This window comes from Protopterus annectens, chromosome 8.part0 (assembly GCF_019279795.1).
Source record: "Protopterus annectens isolate FY-2018-M chromosome 8.part0, PAN1.0, whole genome shotgun sequence".
Taxonomy (NCBI): Eukaryota; Metazoa; Chordata; order Ceratodontiformes; family Protopteridae; genus Protopterus; species Protopterus annectens.
In genome coordinates, this window is record NC_056741.1 from 1,932,636,868 (window position 1) to 1,932,656,514 (window position 19,647).

At 38.5% G+C, this 19,647-nt stretch overlaps 1 protein-coding gene across 3 annotated transcripts in view; it reads right to left on the bottom strand.

Annotated features, from left to right (window-relative positions):
• LOC122809736 (capping protein, Arp2/3 and myosin-I linker protein 2-like) overlaps positions 1 to 19,647 on the bottom strand; it is a 1,549,910-nt gene that overhangs the window by 414,872 nt on the left and 1,115,391 nt on the right. For all 3 annotated transcript variants that reach the window (XM_044081444.1, XM_044081445.1, XM_044081446.1), the window contains exon 19: positions 6,241 to 6,309. In XM_044081444.1, coding sequence (XP_043937379.1) covers positions 6,241 to 6,309 — 69 coding nt within the window. The remainder of the gene's footprint in view (positions 1 to 6,240; positions 6,310 to 19,647) is intronic.

The following is a 19,647-nucleotide window of genomic DNA, read 5'->3' on the forward strand; positions in this document are numbered from 1 at the left end:
TCAAAGAGCAATCTATAGCTGGTGGCTTTTGTAGACTTTAGAGTTCTTAGAGAAATTAAGTTCCACTGACTTATCCACAGATTACTGACATAACGAATGCTCATTCTCTGGTGCTATTTTATTGAGCATTAGTTATTTTATTGGTGTCAAATGGTCTACTAAAAGAATTAAATTTATCCAGTAGGTTTATCCTCAAGGTCACTTGCATAGCTGGTTCAACCAATGCCCTGGGCTGGTAGGAAAAAAAAAATACTTCACTGTAATAAGACAGTCCATGCATTATTAAGGTTACATCTACCCCCCGCCAGCTCTTCCATTGAAAAGCAAAAAAAAAAATGGACCTTCCTTTTACTGGCACACCAACCAGGTGATCAGATGCATGAACCCCCCTCCCCATCCCAGCATTTCAGGTCCTGTTTCGGTGTCCTGCTCCTGATCCACCCTCAACTAATTTTAAACTGTAGCAAACTACAGTTTGTACCCTACATGAAATGGAGCGCTATGGCATTCATGTTTTCGTTTAAAAAAAAATATTTTTAAACTGTACCAAACTGTACAGTTGCTACAGTTTACACCTTGCTTGCATGAAGTGCTACAGCACAAACCTTTTAGTCAAAATAAAAACTTTTTTTGTTTTACTTTTAAGCTGTAACAAACTGTTTGCTGCAAGGTACAAAGCAGTTGCTACAGTTTATACCACACATGGAGCACTACAGTGCACAGGTTAGAACTGCAAATGCAATACCGGCTTTTAAAATCTACTGATCTAGGTGTGGAAAAATGAACAGTCATTGCCTCATGCATGATTTGTGCCATTCCTTGATGCAACAGTCTCATTGCTTAACTGGTAAAGTTTGCGAATGGAATACTGGATTGTAGTTCTGCCTTTATACAGTTAACAATGCACAGTTTGAATAGCTGCAAATGATACTAGAATAAGCTGCATAAGGCTAGACAGCCTGAACTAGTTTTCTACATGGAAGTGAGCTGTTTTAATAAATATATGCATTAATCTTCAGTTACATACAGGAGTTGTAATTAGCAAGCAAACTAATAGTCACTAATGTCTCTCTGCCACATTTTGTTGTCTGTGCCAAGTATGTGACAAAGTGTTTAAGCTCCAACAAATATAACTCAGGATACATCAGAACAACACAATTTGAACAAAAAAGAACAAAAAACAAAGTTTGTAAAGTGGCAAGTAAAAGCAGTCAGAAGGCCTCAATGTTATCAAAAGTCAGTATATTATAAAATCAAAAACTCAATCATTGATAAAAAGAAACTCCAAAATGTAAATAACTATATACAATAATAATTCTGTTTATTCTTGTGTGTACTCTCTTCATACCTCTCAAGTTCATCTGGGAGGGCTGGGTTTAAATCCAATACCTTTCATCCCCGAGTATGTTTTGGGCAGCTGAGAAGAACCTACCACAGAAAAAGGAAGAACATGCAAACCCTACACAGACAATTACCAGTAGCCAAGATCAAACTTTGGACCTTGTGTCCTTGAGGCAAAGAACGTAACCATTATATCACAATATCCTAAAAAGAAATGGAAATGCAATAAAAATGCAAGTGTCAGTTTTCAGACAAATTACATGTCTTTTCATCAGGCATATTAAAAAAGCTATGCAGTATGCTGTACAATATCAGTAACTGATGCCAATTACCTAACAAAGTTCCCAGCCAGCATAGCTAAAGGAAATTGTTGTGAAAGTAGGTGCCTCTGGTTATAGACTGAATGATTCTGCCTCAGTTGTCTTTTACTTGGTTGCATTCTAACTGCCCACCACTCAGTTACTCACAGATGAACACTCATCAGTGTGTTAAGAGTATGAGAGAAACAAACATACAGACAGTCTCTAAATGTACTTTCTCTAAACTATCATGACCTCAAGGCAGTATGTCTAGATATCAGGGGTATGGGGTGCAGCCACCCACATCAGGAGTACTTTGGGGGGCTGACCCCATGCAAAATACACTTTTTTAATGTGCTGTCAATCACAAGTATAGGCATTTGTGAGTGATTAGCACCAAGTTATTGGAACTCAAGCAACGGATACTCAATGTACTTTCTCATTTAAAATGTACTTACTCAAAAAGAAAAATAGGGGACCTAAAGTTAAGTGACATACGTTTCATTTTTGAAAATATTTTAACTGCATTTAAATTCAGCATACCAAGCTTTGCACCTTTATAATGCATTTGCATTTATTTACAATTCTTGGGGGGGGGGGGGTATCAATTATCGACCTTTCCTTTAAACAAAACACTAACTTTTAATAGCATTCTGGCCTACTGTCTGCTTCTTCTTAGCACAGCTGTTACTTTTGCTTCTTGGAGACATTTCAGCTATCAAACCCTTACATATGACAGTTTTAAGTAGTGACAAAAACAAAGATATAAAGACCCAGTGATGAAGAGAAAGTTACAACAGACAACAAAGCCGGGTTAGTAAGATGTAGAAATATTTATGACAGGAATATATGGCACCCAGGCAGACATACTGCTGCATACAATGAGAGAAACATAAAACAGTTTGTAACCAGATCAAAGTTCCCATTAAGAAGTATTCTGTATAAGCACTGAAGAGTAAATGTAATCATGTGACTTCAGGAGCCATAACCGAATACAGCCAGTTAATAATAAACAAAAAAAAGTAGTTGAAAACTTCAGGAATAAAGATAACAAAGACACACAGAAGCACGAATACGGATGGTAAAATATAACATGACCTAACAGCAATAAAAACTGTAAATGAAGCAAGACAGAAAGTGTTAGAACTGCATATGCAGAATATATAATAACCTAATGGCACTGAAAACTGTAAAACAGACAAGATGAAAGGCAATAAAATTGCATATGTAGATTGTACGAGACAATGCAAGCAGACTGCACGTACACTGAAGTATAACACACTCAAGCAAAGCATGTTTATCTGTAGCAAACATACACTTGGAATACATAAATCCAAAAATGCAGTTCAGAAAAGTGAATCAATAAATATGTAGCACACATGACTAAAAGGGCACATGAAAGATGTGTTTTCTGAGACTGTCGCAAAAATCATAGATAACTGTCAGTCAGAAACAGCCAGGAGAAAAGCATTCCTTGAATCAGACATGATAGCTGACAGCATATTAGATCATGTAAGGTGACTATAGATATCTGAGAACGAAGTGCAGAATGAATTCAACAAAGCAAAGATTGTTAATGAAATGTAAAATAGCAACAGAGACAAAAACAAGAGGAAATGTTTGCAAAGATATGCAGAAGCAACTCTAACAATGACTCAAATCAGAGACACATACATGAAAGAAAGAATCACATCAGAAAACAGAGATCAGAAGGGAATATGAAAAAAAAAACAGAAGACTTAATAAAAAATTAACTAAATGCACCAAACAGCACAAAGTCAGTTTGTGCATGTGCTATCAGTGAAGAAGACAAATGCAGAGCTACACTAGACGTAGCCGTACAATATGCACTTATAAAGTAAGTACAATTAAGGAGTTCAAGTGATGTTAATGAATTATGACACTGTCAGGAAACCAAAACTCCAGCCAGTGCTAAGGAAGACACCAAGCAAGATATGCAAACAAAGGTCAAAGACACGCTTTCCACTTAAAGGCTCGTTTAACTGTACAGTGAAACTAAAGAGACAGACTAACAGAGTGCAGTGGCTTTCATATGCTGCAAGGAAAGGACTCAGTCCTGTTGGGCTGCCTCACAGCTATGCATTATATATAAAACAAACAAAGAAGTGCATAGATAATGCCAATGAATATGGACATACATCCAATGCAGAAAAATTAGACTGAGCTGTGCGAACATGCTGTGAAGAAAAAATCATTGTCATCATGAGCATACACCAGTCAGTCACATCTGCTTTATAACCACACAAGAAAATTCCCTTTTACTTGAGACAAGATTTTAAGAATGAGTTAAAATTGCTTTCACAAGTCATAACTGAGAATGCCAGGACTAACAGTTTGTGTTTCGCAAGCAGCGAACAAGGTATAATGTAACACTTAGAATAACAGGAAAAAAAGCTGCATGGTGCACAGGGTTGCAAAGAGTGTTTTAGTGCAGCAGGGATTGTAGGCATTGATCAGGAATTGTAGGTATCAGTCAGATTGTAGTTAGTGCAGCAGGGACTGCAGGTATCAGGCATCCGTCAGTGATTGTAGTTAGTGCAGCAGGGACTGCAGGTATCAGGCATCCGTCAGTGATTGTAGTTAGTGCAGCAGGGACTGCAGGTATCAGGCATCCGTCAGTGATTGTAGTTAGTGCAGCAGGGACTGCAGGTATCAGGCATCCGTCAGTGATTGTAGTTAGTGCAGCAGGGACTGCAGGTATCAGGCATCCGTCAGTGATTGTAGTTAGTGCAGCAGGGATTGCAGGTATCAGGCATCCGTCAGTGATTGTAGTTAGTGCAGCAGGGACTGCAGGTATCAGGCATCCGTCAGTGATTGTAGTTAGTGCAGCAGGGACTGCAGGTATCAGGCATCCGTCAATGACTGTAGTTAGTGCAGCAGGGACTGCAGGTATCAGGCATCCGTCAGTGATTGTAGTTAGTGCAGCAGGGATTGCAGGTATCAGGCATCCGTCAGTGATTGTAGTTAGTGCAGCAGGGATTGCAGGTATCAGGCATCCGTCAGTGATTGTAGTTAGTGCAGCAGGGACTGCAGGTATCAGGCATCCGTCAATGACTGTAGTTAGTGCAGCAGGGACTGCAGGTATCAGGCATCCGTCAGTGATTGTAGTTAGTGCAGCAGGGACTGCAGGTATCAGGCATCCGTCAGTGATTGTAGTTAGTGCAGCAGGGACTGCAGGTATCAGGCATCCGTCAGTGATTGTAGTTAGTGCAGCAGGGACTGCAGGTATCAGGCATCCGTCAGTGATTGTAGTTAGTGCAGCAGGGACTGCAGGTATCAGGCATCCGTCAGTGATTGTAGTTAGTGCAGCAGGGATTTTAGGCATCAGTCAAGGATTGTAGGCTTCAGTCAGTAACACAAATATGTGAATCTTGGACTTCAGGGAGGCATCTTTCCACGATGAAAAAAAAAAGGTAATCACATTTAGGAGTATCCATCTTAGAAGAGCAGCTTGGAAGAGTATAGGAACCCTCAATAACAATTAAGAACATCCAACAAATAAAATAAAGATGCAGTAAAGACTGCTATAATTTTAATAGAAATGAGGAACTAGATAGCAGTACAACTGCAACATTCAAAAGGTATCTCAGGGTGCTGTATTTGGATGGCAAAAGAGATGGAAGAAGTTAGTCCTTTGCTATACAGGAGGTCATTGGCCCCCATCATTAGTAACTTAAGGGCATGAATAGCAGCCCAGCCACCTGGGAGCTGGCATATTTGAGCAGGATTTAATAGCACGGGTCCATTCTTGGGGGAAGGGTGTAAGTTAAGCCTACAACAGGTTCCTGAGGACTGGCTTGTGCAAGACTCAAACCATGTGTTAGGTGCTGGTTATTCCAAGCTAGAGATAGATAACTAGTAGCAAGTGCATGTGTTTATACTGCATGCTACCCATCTGGCAGTATGGAAAATGAAAGTAAAACAATCCGGCCCTTCATGCAGTATGACAATTATGAATATTAAGAGTATTAAGAGATAAAGAGTAAATAGCAGCTAATAATGGCCTGAGGAACTCTAGTGGAACCACAGAACTTCTGAGCAAAGAAAGGGTACAGAGAGTTGATTTGTCTGTTGTTTTTTTCAGTGGGTAAGTGAAGTGCCCTGAGGATCCATTTCAGTCCTGGCTCAAACACAAAGGCTGGCAATTGGATGCACACATGCACAAATACAAAATAATTACAGGACACTACAGGACAGAAAATACAACACATTTATCATAATGCATATGTTGAGGAGATCTATACAAAGCAAATACTGCTGACCACAAAGAAAAACAAAAAGAATTGATAATCATGATTGCATTAAAACCACATTATGAACATTGTGTGAATACAAATACACCAGAAAATAAGACATAATAGGACATGAACAGGGACCCCAAAGAAACACTTAAAAACAACAAAAAGAAAAAGAAAATTTGTTTTAGTGCAACCACAACACTTAAATATACAAGGATAACTCTAGTGGAGGAACATGAATGAAGCATCCTTGAACTGCAGCTGAAAATATAATCAACAACTGTAGTTAAAGCAAATATGTATCACAGTGCTATTAAAATAAGTCTTCGTGTTACACTTACCTTTGCAGAGCATTAGCAATATCAAATAAGCCATTTGCAGTTGTATTGTTTCTGTCCCAGATTACTGTGCTGTCAAAAAAAGAAACACAGCTAGTATTTTGCTAGATGCTGTTAGTGTTAAGAAATGGTTACAGTTGTACTGATTTTTTCTAAACTGCAAAATAATATGGAACTAAGAAAGAAAATGAAAAATAACAGGGGCCCATTGAGTAACAGCATTAATCATATGAGTTTTTAGAAAATGCCGGGCTGGAATTTCTGTGGCACTGTTTTTATTCAAGGTATGAAGTACATTCTGCAAATTATGTCTGAATTATACCCTTTTATTTGCCCCTTTACTAGCAGTGGTGGTGCTGCGGTAGCGTTGTCGCCTCACAGTAAGACATTGTCCTGTTTGATTCTCAGCTAAAGCGTCTTCTGTGTGGAGACATGCGTGAATGGGCGTACCTTCGTCGAAGGTTGTGTGTCAGGGCTGGCAACTCGGTACGTAAAAATCTACTGCCAATCATTAGCGGACCGGAGTTCCGCTATGGCGACCCCTAACCGGGAAAAGCTGAAAGATACAACTAGATAAACAAATATATCAGAAGGACTTGTTTTAGAAGAAACTTAAAATGGAAATAGACTGTATTCCACAAACATTTCTTTTTAATTTTTTTGCATTCCACAAACATTCAAGTTACAAAAAGGAGACATAGGATTCTGTTCTGAAAACCACAATGGTGTAAAATCTCTCTACTGGCTTTGAGCGTTTATCGGATTTTCAATGATCAAATATTATACACAAACTAAAATAGTACCTATAATACATAATATGTGGTTACTGGGCAATATGACAGAAAGACAATGTGTGTGTGTGTGTGTGTGTGAACAACAGGGATTACTGACATGCCATACAACTATCTTGCCACTAGTCCGCAGGTCAGAAAAGGAGTGTCCCCATGATTCAGAAACTAAGTGCACAAGTAATCCATCTTATTTCTGAAGTTCAAGCTTGCAAAAGTGGTCATTATTTCATGGAATGAAATAACTACTATCAGTCCTAAGAATCACCATTATCCCTAATCTTGTAATGTGTGCTTAATCACTAATTTGTAAATAATGCTTTAAATGTGTTCACACTTCTGATGCTAATGAGCCACATTTGCATCTCTCTACAATGATCCCAACTCCTGAAAGCATTTGCTGTCATACGCTGCATAACTTTGCAGGTAATTTAAGTATACAAATGTTGCAATATTAGGTGTCTTATTCTTTTCACACCCTTACTTTTTTGACTAACTCTTATGTTTTTTTTTTTTCTGTTTTTCTTAGTTTTTTTTTTAGACTGGATTATGGTTTCCAATTATTCTTAATAGGATGTGATAATTATGTCATCTGCATAGTTAGTCATCTGAAAATATGCAATTTGCACATTTTAATGAGCGGAATGTCTCATGATTGATTTTCTATTATTCTTCTGAGATACTTTTTAATCTATACTTAATTTCTAGGCAACTTTGAAGTAGTCCTGCAAAAGAGTTGTAGGGATTACACTAATATTATGAAGTATTTTCTATTCATAGGTTTATAATAGGCTAATGCCCCTTGAGCCTATACAAGCCTAGCCCAAGAAATTCCCCTGCATAATGCTGCCCGAAGTTAGTTTCCAGTGCTCTTGTAACTCAAGGTCACTGATGTGATCCCTGGGGTGACTGTCACCGGAAGTTAGTTTCCTGTGCCACTGTCAAGCAGGGCCACTGAAGTGATTCCCGCGATGAACGTCCTATTGCCCATCCACTTGTCAAGATTTCTCTTGAAAAGGGCCAGTGAAGTGCTCTGCTTGATGTGAATGGGGAGTTTGTTCCAAAGTATGGGAAGTTGCTGGGTTAGGAACCTGTCCCTCCAGCATGTTCTGTTTATGGTGGCAATGAGGTTTAAGTCCTTGGAGCATGTGGCATGGAGGGATTGGTATTTCTTTAGGTGAAGCATATCTAGCAGCTCAGGGTCCAACATGGCCTTGTAGGTCAAGCAGAGATCGCCTCTAAGTATGCAATATGAGACCGAGTATAGCTGGAGTTTTGAGTCTGTCAGTGTAGGGCATATGTCTAAGGCCTAAGATCCTCTTAGTTAGGTATTTTTGTGGCCTTTCCAGTTGTTGTAGGTGTCTAAGCAAGGTACATACCAAATGGGGCTTTATATTCAATGGGTCTATATTACAAGATCGAATGTTTGGTTGATCGAACACCTATACATCGAATTTGTAATATCAAAAACAAAAAATGGCGAATGGCCAATTTAACGCAGGGAAAGATTTCCCTTGGCTGTTCACTGGATTTTGCCAGTTTGTCTACTGTAGAGCAATGTCAGAGTTGGTATATTTAGTTAGGGGGTGTGGGGGGTGAAGCTCCCCAGTTAGTTTGAGTGTAAAGTTTTTTTTTTTTATTTTCGTGGCCAACAGACATCTTTCCCTGCGATGTTCAACGTTTTTAGGTTCGATATTACAAGTTCGATGTTTAGGTGTTCGATCACCTAAACATTCGATCTTGTAACATAGACCCATATTCAATAATAGGTCTGATTAGGGACGAGTAAAGAGGGACTATGACCTCTTTCTTTCTGGATAAGAAACCTTTTGTGATAACGTGCTACACAGAATGACTTTCTGACCACAGTGGTAATGTGGTTATCAAAGGAGAGGTTGCTGTCAACCTGTGCCCCCAGGTATCTTATCACACCTTCAATGTTTAGTGGATTACCGTCTATGTGGTAGTTCATGGGCACCAAATTTTTCCCAAAGGGAATGACAATGCACTTTTTAGCACTGATCCTGAGGCCATGGTTCTTGCAGCAGTCACTGGTCTCAGTGAGGCCTTGTTGTAGGATGTCTACATCCACTGGAGAATCTATAATTGCTCCCAATTTGCAGTTATCCGCGAACTTGGCTGTGTTGGTTTGTACTTCAGAGAAGTAGATGCCAAACAGGAGAGGACCCAGGATGGATCCCTGTGGAACTCCACTTGTAACTGGTCGGTAGTCAGATTTAGAGTCTGCTACTTTTACAGTGTGGGTTCTATCAGTGAGCCAGTTGGTTACCCATCTTGTGACATACGGGTTTATGCCTAGTTTAGTGAGTCTATCTATGATTCCTGAGTGAGGGATGGTGTTGAAGGCCTTAGCAAGATCCAGGTAGGCTGTGTGCACTACCTTGCCCTCATCCACAGCTCTGGTGACAGACTCGAAGAAGTCTATCAGGTTGAGCAGGCATGATCTGCCTTTCACAAACCCAAACTGCATGGGGTCCAGATTTTGGAGATTCCCTATGTCTCTGTTGATAAGTTCCATGATGATGTGCTCCATGGCCTTACATATCAGACTTGTCAGGCTAATGGGATGGTAGTTCCCAGGATCTGTGGTTGCTCCGCCTTTGTGCAGTGGAATGACCGTAGCAGTGCACCATTCAGCAGGAACAAAGCCTGAGTTGAGGCTGTGATTGAACATGGTACACAGGTGTGGTGCCAGTGCACTTTGCAGTCCATGTAGGACACAGCCCGGGATATAGTCAGGTCCCATGGAGGCTGTATTCTTGGCTTTGGACAGTGCATTTTTTACCCGTGTAGCCATGATGTTAGGGACCTGGCATTCCTCAGGTATTGAGATTGGCCCTTTGGGGGAGAAAAAGGGGTAAAGTTCGGACTGAACCTGTCAGCCAATTTGTTGGCAATATCAGTTGGTTCTGTATATATACTGCCATTGTGCTGCAACTCAGAGCAGATCTGAGACTTGCCATGTAGATTCTTTACATAGCTACAGAATGCCTTGTGGTTGTCTTTAGAATCTGCAGCAATTTCATTTTCATAACAGACTTTAGATGATTTGATAAGGGATCTCAGTTTTTTTGCTGGGGCTAACGAGAGTTTTTCCAGTCTTGGGATTTCACTCTTTTCTGCAATAGTTTTTGTTTTGTTTTATTTTAGTTAGTTTTCCTATTTTATGTCTGATTTGCCGGTAATGACATTTTTAACTTTATTTTTACATTTTATTTATACAGCTTTGAGGGAAACTTTTCATAGGGTCTGAGTGTGGGATTCATGTTTAGTCATCAAGGCCATTTATGCTGAATAATCTTTCATACTAGAAAATCATGAAAAAAACACTTTTGGCAAATTTCACAAAAAAAGCCTTTTATAGTTGAGAGGCCCCCGAACCTTCAAACTTATATATACCAACTCCAAGGCCACACAACAGAGGGGAAATGAGCAGACCTCAAAAATCAATGAAAGTGCTTTCAGCATTTTCCCCCCACATAACGACATTTGGAGTAAATGCCTTTAGGCATTGGACTATACCCATGAGTATATATATTTTATGTGTACAGTGTGCAAAATTTCATTTCATTTTGCTTTGTATGTTACTGTAGCTGTTATTGTGACTGGTTAAGCAGTGTGAGTGGCTGATGTACACAGTGGAGATAAATATCTGATGATGCATGCAAGATGGTGATAAAAATATCTACACACTATACACTCTGTGGCTGAATAACAAATATTACATTTCTTTTTTAAGTATATCATTTTAGACATATCCAGCTATATATCTCTTTGTGTGTGTATGTATATATACGTATGTGTGTGTGTGCATTTACCTTTATCTGGTCGACTAACACAAATGCCGACATCCTGAAGGTAAATCACCCTCTGCATCGAAAATGGAAATGGCTTCCTAGTACATAGTGCTTCTCAGCGAATGCAAATATTACATTAAAAAAACATAATCAACATCTCCACACACACCCTGCTAATTATATATGCTAACTCCAAGACTGCACATTCCCTGGCAAAAGGGAATATTTGGGGATTGTCACAATCTTGCACACCTGTCAACTATCGGTACAGTCAACCCAATGAGCTTGATTAAAGTGGTGTCAACCAAACTCCCTTAAATATATATATATATATATATATATATATATATATATATATATATATATATATATATATATATATATATATATATATATATCTATATGGGTGTACCTGAAAATATCAAAACCCCATATCAGTGAATCCCATTTCATCGAGATGACAATATTGAATCATCACTTATGCAAAACCTTAAACCAGCAAAAACATTCACCGGGAAATTAACCAATTGGCCATCCTGGAGGTATTTGCCCTTTTCCCCACTATAGTGTGATCTCAGAGTTGGTATATATATATATATATATATATATATATATATATATATATATATATATATATATATATATATATATATATACATATGTAGCTGGGGGGTGTGGGGAGTGCAGTCCCCCACTTGGGTGGGCTTTAATCGCTTCATTGTGTGTAGGTTGTCCTGGTGGCCAAGTGGTTAGTTTCCCGGTGAATGTTTTCTCTAGTTTAAGGTTTTGCTTAAATGAGGATTCGATATTATCGTCTCAATGAAACAGGATTTGCAAATATTATGGGGTTTTGATATTGTAGACCGGGTCTATATTACGTGATCAAATGATCACAATAGCAAATGCTCTAAACAGTGAAAATGCAGCACAACAAAACCGTTATTGTGGGGGTGCTGGGCTCCCCACCCCACCCCCGCTAAATATATATATATATATATATATATATATATATATATATATATATACCATCTCCGAGATCACACTACAATGAGGAAAGGCAAATATTCCATTCTTTACTGTACCACGATCCCACAAAATGCACTTTGGTGTGCTGCATTTTCACTCTTTAAAGTGTTCGCTATTGTGATCATTCGATCATGTAATATAGATCCAAGCAGACCCATATATATGGCCACCATGAGTAAAAATGTGAAAGGACCAAAACTAAACCAACCAAATTGGGTGCCTTTGTGCCCCACACCCGCTCTACTTAAATATTCCAACTCCGAGATCACACTACATTGAACAAAGGGCAAAGTTCACCATGGTGGCCTAGTGGTTCCTTTCCAAAAGAAAATATTTTGGTAGTCTGTGCTTTCGGATTACTGCAGTTTCGAACAAGTGTGAATGGGTAAGTGAGATTCAATTAACTGTAATTTTGAAGGGTCAAAGTATATATATATATATATATATATATATATATATATATATATATATATATGTGTGTATATATTTTTTTTCCTTCTTCTTCTTCTTTTTCTTTTGACTGTTCCCATTAGGTCGCCACAGCAGATCATCTGTTTCCATTACTTCCTGTCCTCTGCATCTTGCTCTGTCACACCAACCACCTACATGTCTTCTCTCACCACATCCATAAACCTTATCTTAGGCCTTCCTCTTTTCCTTTTACCTGGCAGCTTCATCCTTAGCATCCTTTACCCAATATATCCAGCATCCCACTTCAACACATGTCTAAACCAACGCAATCTCGCCTCTCTGGATTTGTCTCCAAACCGTCCAACCTGGGCTGACCTCTAATATGCTTATTCCTAATCCTGTCTACCCTCGTCACACCCAGTGCAAATCTTAACATCTTTAACTCTGCCACATCCAGCTCTGACTACTGCCTTTTTGTCAATGCCACAGTCTCCAACCCATATAACATAGCTGGTCTCACTACCCTCTTGCAGACCTTCCCTTTCACTCTTACTAGTACTTGTATGTCACAAATCACTCCTGACACTCTTTTCCACCCACTCCACCCTGCTTGTACTCTCTTCTTCAACTCTCCTCCACACTCGCCATTACTCTGAACTGTTGATCCTAAGTATTTAAACTCATCCACCTTCACCAGCTCTACTCCCCGCATCCTCACCATTCCTCTATCCTCCCTCTCATTCACACACATATATTCTGTCTTAGTCCTGCTGACCTTCATTCCTCTCCTCTCTAGAGCACTTCTCCACCTCTCCAGGGTCTCTTCAACCTGCTCCCTACTCTCACTACATATCACAATGTCATCTGCAAACATCATAGTTCACGGGGGCTCCTGTCTGATCTCGTCTGTCAACCTGTCCATCACCACTGCAAATAAGAAAGGAGTCAGAGCTGATCCTTGATGTAATCCCACTACTACCTTAAACGCATCTGTCACTCCCACTGCAGATCTCACCACTGTCACACTACCCTTGTACATATCTTGTATCACTCATATATATATAGATATATATATATATATATATATATATATATATATATATATATATATGAATATGTGTGTGTGTGTGTGTGCCATCTGAGTGTTGGCATTGCAGGTAGGGTATGGGAAATCTCCCATTTAGCGCTACTGCATATAGCGGTAAACAGGAGATTTCCCTTACCCCACTGTAGTGCGATCTCAGAGTTGGAATATTAAAGTAGGGGGGGGTGGGGGGTGCAGGTGGGCAAAGCCCCCCTGCATAAAATAGTTTTTGTAAGTTTTTTTGTTTTTGTGTGGTTCATTTTGAACCTTCGATATTCTGAACATCGATGTTCTGGTCTCGATGATCAGAAATTCGATGTTCTGAACATTCGATGGTTCAAAGTGGAACTATATATATATATATATATATATATATATATATATACACACACACACATATATATATATACGGGTCTACCTCGACCCATCGAAATTATGTTTCTTCAAAATGTAATTTGGCAGCCCCTTATTCCCAAAAGTGCATTTATTCGAAACTGCTCTTTCACAATGTAGGTTGTTGTTCAGATCGCAGTACAGCAGGGATAAGGGAATATTCCCTTTTTCCCACTGTAGTATGATCTAGGAGTGAGAATATATAAGTAGCAGGGGTGTGGGGGGCACAGGGGAGCTTGCCCCCCTACATACATGTGGTTTGTGTTGCCATGTATTTTATTTTTTTTGTGTGTTTGTGCTTTTCGGTTATGTGGCTATTCGCGAAAGTGCATTTTCAAATAAATGCACTTTAGCGAAATTATGGTTCGTTGAAATGTAATTTTGTTCAATGAAATGAAACATATATATATATATATATATATATATATATATCTACACACACACAGATTATATATATATATATATATATATATATGTATATGTGTGTGTGTGTGTGTGTGTGTTTGTGTGTATAAAACATACACACATATGCATTGGACTAATGCTCTACATTCAACAAATCAGAAATCTGAAAGTCCTGATGCAAAAGGAGGGATAAAAAGTGCAACTTTAAGCACCTTGAAAACAATTGTTTTTGCTGAGGTGCAGAGCTTCCAACTCCAGGGATATATGGATATTGGGGAAGTCCATGTATGAAACATCAGTACAGTCAAATTAGCATTTATCTTAATTTAAGATCTGCACCTTTCTCTACATGTACAAAGCATAAAACAAAGTTTTAGTGTCAATAGACTAGCGATATTGCTTCCTGTACATTTAATAACTGATACATTCCTATTTATATACATCAAATACAGGAGTACAAATATGGGCGGCCACGATGGTGCAGCAGTTAGCATTGCCGCCTCACAGCAAGAGGTTCTCTGGTTCGATCCTCTGCTGGGGTGCCTTCTGTGCAGAGTCTGCATGTCTTCCCTATGGTCACGTGGGTTTCCTCTGGGTGCTCTGGTTTCTTCCAACATCCAAAAGACATGCTGTAGGTGGATTGGACACTCTAAATTGGCCCTAGGCATGAGTACATGCATGTGTGTGCTTTCTGTGGAAAGCCGGGCTGGCAACTCAACACCGTAAAACTCCACTGCCAATCATGGGCAGACAGGTGATCCGCTGTGGTGAGCACTAACTGGGAAAAGCCAAAAGAAGAAGAAATACAGAAGTACAAACATACAAGGACACTGTTTTCCTACTACAGCATCATTTCCTGTGAGTTAGGTGGGGGTAACAATAGGAAATTGCAATTCAGATCTTTCATGACAATTTCTTATGTTTCTGTTTCATGAGAAAATATATACTTTAATTTCAGCTGTTATTTATTTATTTTTTTTAATCTGAAAGTGAAATGAAGTTAAATCAACTGTCACATTGCACTAAACAGAGAATAAATGTTGAAGCTTTTATCCAGCAGAAATAACTATGTATTCTTATTTTTTAATATATGTTAGTCCAGTTAGAATTTACAGACTATAACTACATATTGTACAGCCTTGTAGCAATCTTAACATGATAGCTACAATACACAGTATCTTGGAACACTGAAGAAATATTCCTGTTAATGTGCTACATGCTTTCCTATGCAGACACTGTGTGGAATGTCCTTTTCATTGATTAACCATTTAAGCACCAACATTCCTTTTTCTAGTACATGTCTCTCTCTCCATTTTTTTGCTGTTAGCTTTGTAAAGTTGTCCTTTGAGACCCCTCCGTCTACCTTTCTCATTTCTGCTCACAGCAAGCACAGTCTTTGTTAGTAGAAAACACTTATCATTGGGTCTGAGAGTATTAGATCAGTATGGTTTTATCAAGGGGTGTTGTCCATTTACGCTTGTTGTAGGCCATGCAGAGTTGCGCTGGCCATGTTATCACACAGGGGTCCGAAAAGAAAGCCACTTATGACTAACCAGGCAATGACACTAACAATTGGCTGATGGTTCTGATACCATTAAATATAAGGTCGTACTTAAACTAACAGCATTAGTGACACAATACTTCACTGCCACAAGCATGTGAAACCTCAGGCAAAACTTATAAGGATACTGATATTACATGTGAGATACTCTCACACCAGTTGGAGAACAGATATTATTACAGCATAGACTTACTATTTAGAAACAACTTTGCATTCAGCCTCAGAAGTGAATTCTAAGCCATGCAGAACTATTAGAGAAAACAGAATGAAATTCTAGGTCACATGGAACTATTACACAAGACAGAATCAAATTATAGGCCACGTGGAACTATTACAGAAGGTACAAAATCAAAATTGAGACAGACAGCTGAGATACAAGGGGATTTGCATAAAGTAATTAAGTGCATCATCTGGAGCTTATAACATGATAAAGAAAGTTAATAGCTGTTGTTTAGTCTTGCCAGCTAAACTAGCCTGAAACGATAAATATGGAATAAACATTGTGATGATATGGGCAAGTGCCAGCATGGCCAGATGGAGTTTTGTAAAGAAAAATATGTCCTTTGAATATCAAACTGATTTATACAAGATGCTTGTGTTACACATGTATTAGAATTGTATGCCATTTGTATATCAAACTGATTTTGTACAGATACTTGTGCTGAAATTATTTTGTACAGATGCTTGTGCTGAAATGTATTTGTGAGCTTTACTTGTGTTGAAATGTATCAATAGTGCACCCTGCTGAAATGAAGAGAAATGTACATGCATCACTGTAGCTGAATTAAATGTATATGTTTAATAGAGGATACTGGCACAGCAGAGGTTAATTTTAAGAAAAATAAGGGAAATGTAAATGAGCTGTTAAACCATTAAAATGTGACCCCACAGTGCTGAATAGGACCAGAGATGATAGGTTTGGGGAAGAGCCTTTGTTCCAGTATACAGAAAACCCTTTTTCTTGAGAATCATGAGCTCCCTAGCTACCTCCCTCAAGCCTTGGAATGTAGGGTCTGAGAGCTAAGCCTGTCTCAATTCTCTCTTTGTAACTCTTCCCAGCTCCCCTTCCACAGGAAGCCTGGTATCCTCTGACAGTGGTGCCTCACTGTCAGCCTAGGTACTACTAGGAACTTGCTAGTACTAGGTACTTGCCCTTGCAGTCACTCTGTCCAAGGGAGCATCAGTACCTACCAGCTGCTGTGACTCATCTTCAGGCTCACTGCTACAGGGTAGCTCCCTCCCTGAAGTAGCTAGCTCACCAGTCCAGGCTTCAGGTGTGTGGTCTGTCTCTGTCTCCCCCAGGCTACCAGACCCACATGCCTGTCTCCAAGCCTGACTGCACGTCACTGCATGCACACAAGGTACTGCATTATCAAAATTATTTCCTATCATTTTTTCTATAATTTCAATGAGGCTAAGATCTCCTATTTAGATACTGAAATTAGTAAGGGTTTGGGAAGGGATTGCTTTTCATCTAAAATTTTTAGAAAGTCTAGCTTTTCCAATACTTAATTACATGTTTCCAGCTGGCACCCTAGATTTCAGAAAAAGGCAGTTGTCAAAGTACAACTGGTGCGTTTGGCCAGAATGGTCTCTCGCACTGACACCTTTTATACTGAATGTGAAGTAGTATTGGAGGTGTTCCAGAAAAGGAGTTATCTGGAAAAATTTCTTAGTGAAATTAAAGAGGAAGTAGTAAATAAATAAAATAATGGCTTTTACCAATCTATTTTATGTGCATTGGAAAATATGCTTACTAGTATGGCTGGGAACGAGAGTAGACAGATAGCAGATAATGCTGAAACTGGTATAATAAAACATTTTATTACCACTTTTACATTGGATAGCAATGTAGTTATAAAAACTAGAAATTGTTTTTGATAGATAAGGACATATGCCATAAATTATGGGATAAACCACTAGTTACCTTCAAAAAGGAGAAAGCTTTAAAAGCATATATGGAACGAAAGTGTAATGCAATGGCAAGAGTTTAATAATTTAAGACATGGTACATTTAAATGTGGCTCTTGTTCTCAATGTCATTTGATTAACAGCACTGACAGTTTTGCCATTAGGAACAAGAAATATAAAATGAGCGGGTATTTTACTTGTTACACTTTGAATGTGGTTTAAATTGCTCAGCGTAATTGTTGTCCTTCCTTTTATATAGGCAAGACATCAAGAAAACTTAGAAAGTGTACATATGAGCATTGCTTGCATATTAAAAATAAAAAGATGACCAATGCTTTATATATACGTATTGAAGAATGTAACACATAGTTTTAATTTCTTTGTGGTAGAACAGGTTAAAAAAGATATCCAGGGTCGTATTATTAGTGAGCATCTGGATAAAAATGGACTAAAATGGCAGCTGTTACTTGATGCCACTAACAACCATGGATTGAATGATACATGCTCTATTAATTCTTTGCTTAAGTTAAAATTGTATGGTGCTCTTTAAAAAATCATGTCACTTTGTACTTTTAAGTATTAATAGAATTATTTTTTTATGTTTTACATGCTTTTATACTTTGTATGGTTTTAACAGTGGTTATTTAATGTATTCATTGCACTGGCTGATTTGGGTCATATGACAGTTTTATTTTATTTTATTTATTTTATTTTACATTTGATAACCAGAAAAGTCTGACTGGACACAGGCCCATTTTCAGTGGAGGCCCGGGAAGAAAAGTTCCAAATACAGTACAGTACAGTACATAAGTGAAGATTTGAGCTTACATCTAAGAATACATTTCAGCATGCAATATGCAGATATTAACTTGTTTTTGAAAGGAATATATACAGTACATTACAAGGCTACATTTCAGCATGTAATAGTCAGAGTTTAACCATTTCTTGTTGTAAGGAATATATGCAGTACAGTATAAAATTAAAAGAAGCACAATAATTGAGAAAAAAGTACAAAAGTTTTGATATGAGTTCATTCTGAAAAGCCTTATGTTTGGGGTAGAGCAGGTATACCTGGGTAACTAGAGGAAGAAACAGGTGATCCTTAGCAGAAGAATTCATGCAACAGTGCAGTGGTGTGGTTTAACCTGGGGGGACACAAGAGCAAAGCCAGTTGTTTGAATAGTGGGGTTTGAGGAGTTTTTTAAATTGGAAGGCAGAGGTTGTAGAAGTTATGTGGTTTGGGAGTTGGTTCCAGATTCTGGTTATAGTGCAGGCAAAAAGAGATTTACCGGCATCATTTTTATGTTTGATGACATTTATAAGGGTTTGGTTACTAGATCTTAAGGTTCTGGCGGTTGTGTAGGGCTGAATTAGATACTGTAGTGCTGAGGTTTTATCAGGCAAGTAGTAAAGTTTGTGTGCTGTTGAGAGTTGATTAAGTAGCAGTAGCTGGGGCAGATCAATCCAGTTGAGCTGCTTCAGGGTAAGACAGTGATGGGTTTGATGATGTATTTAAACTTGTAGTTGACTGTTTTAGTTGTTCTGAAGAAGTTCTTAATGAACAAAAACACTTACCCCTTAATAAATCTTGAGTTTATTCCGGCTGGTTTTACTGTTCCACTATTCAGTTTGTTATTTGTTTGTTTTCTGGCACTTCAGGTTGTTTGTGTTCACAATATGACATCTAGTCACATTCAACACTGTTACAATGAATCCAAACAGTATTTTTATATAATTAATTTAGGATTGACTAGCTGAGAAAAACCACCCCATTTTCAGCAGACAATGCCTTAATCCATTTGTATAGCAATGTGGACAGTCTTACACTGTTAGAAACCTTATGATATGCTCAAGTGTGAACAGTAACTGTATTTCTGTTGCTGTTTCTCCCCATCTCTCATACTCAGCTGCTCTGGCATGATGTGAACCTATGCAATGTCTTGGTAATAGCATTAGATTCAAAAGACAAGTCACCATGCTTACTGATTTTCACACTTATGGAAATCCATGACT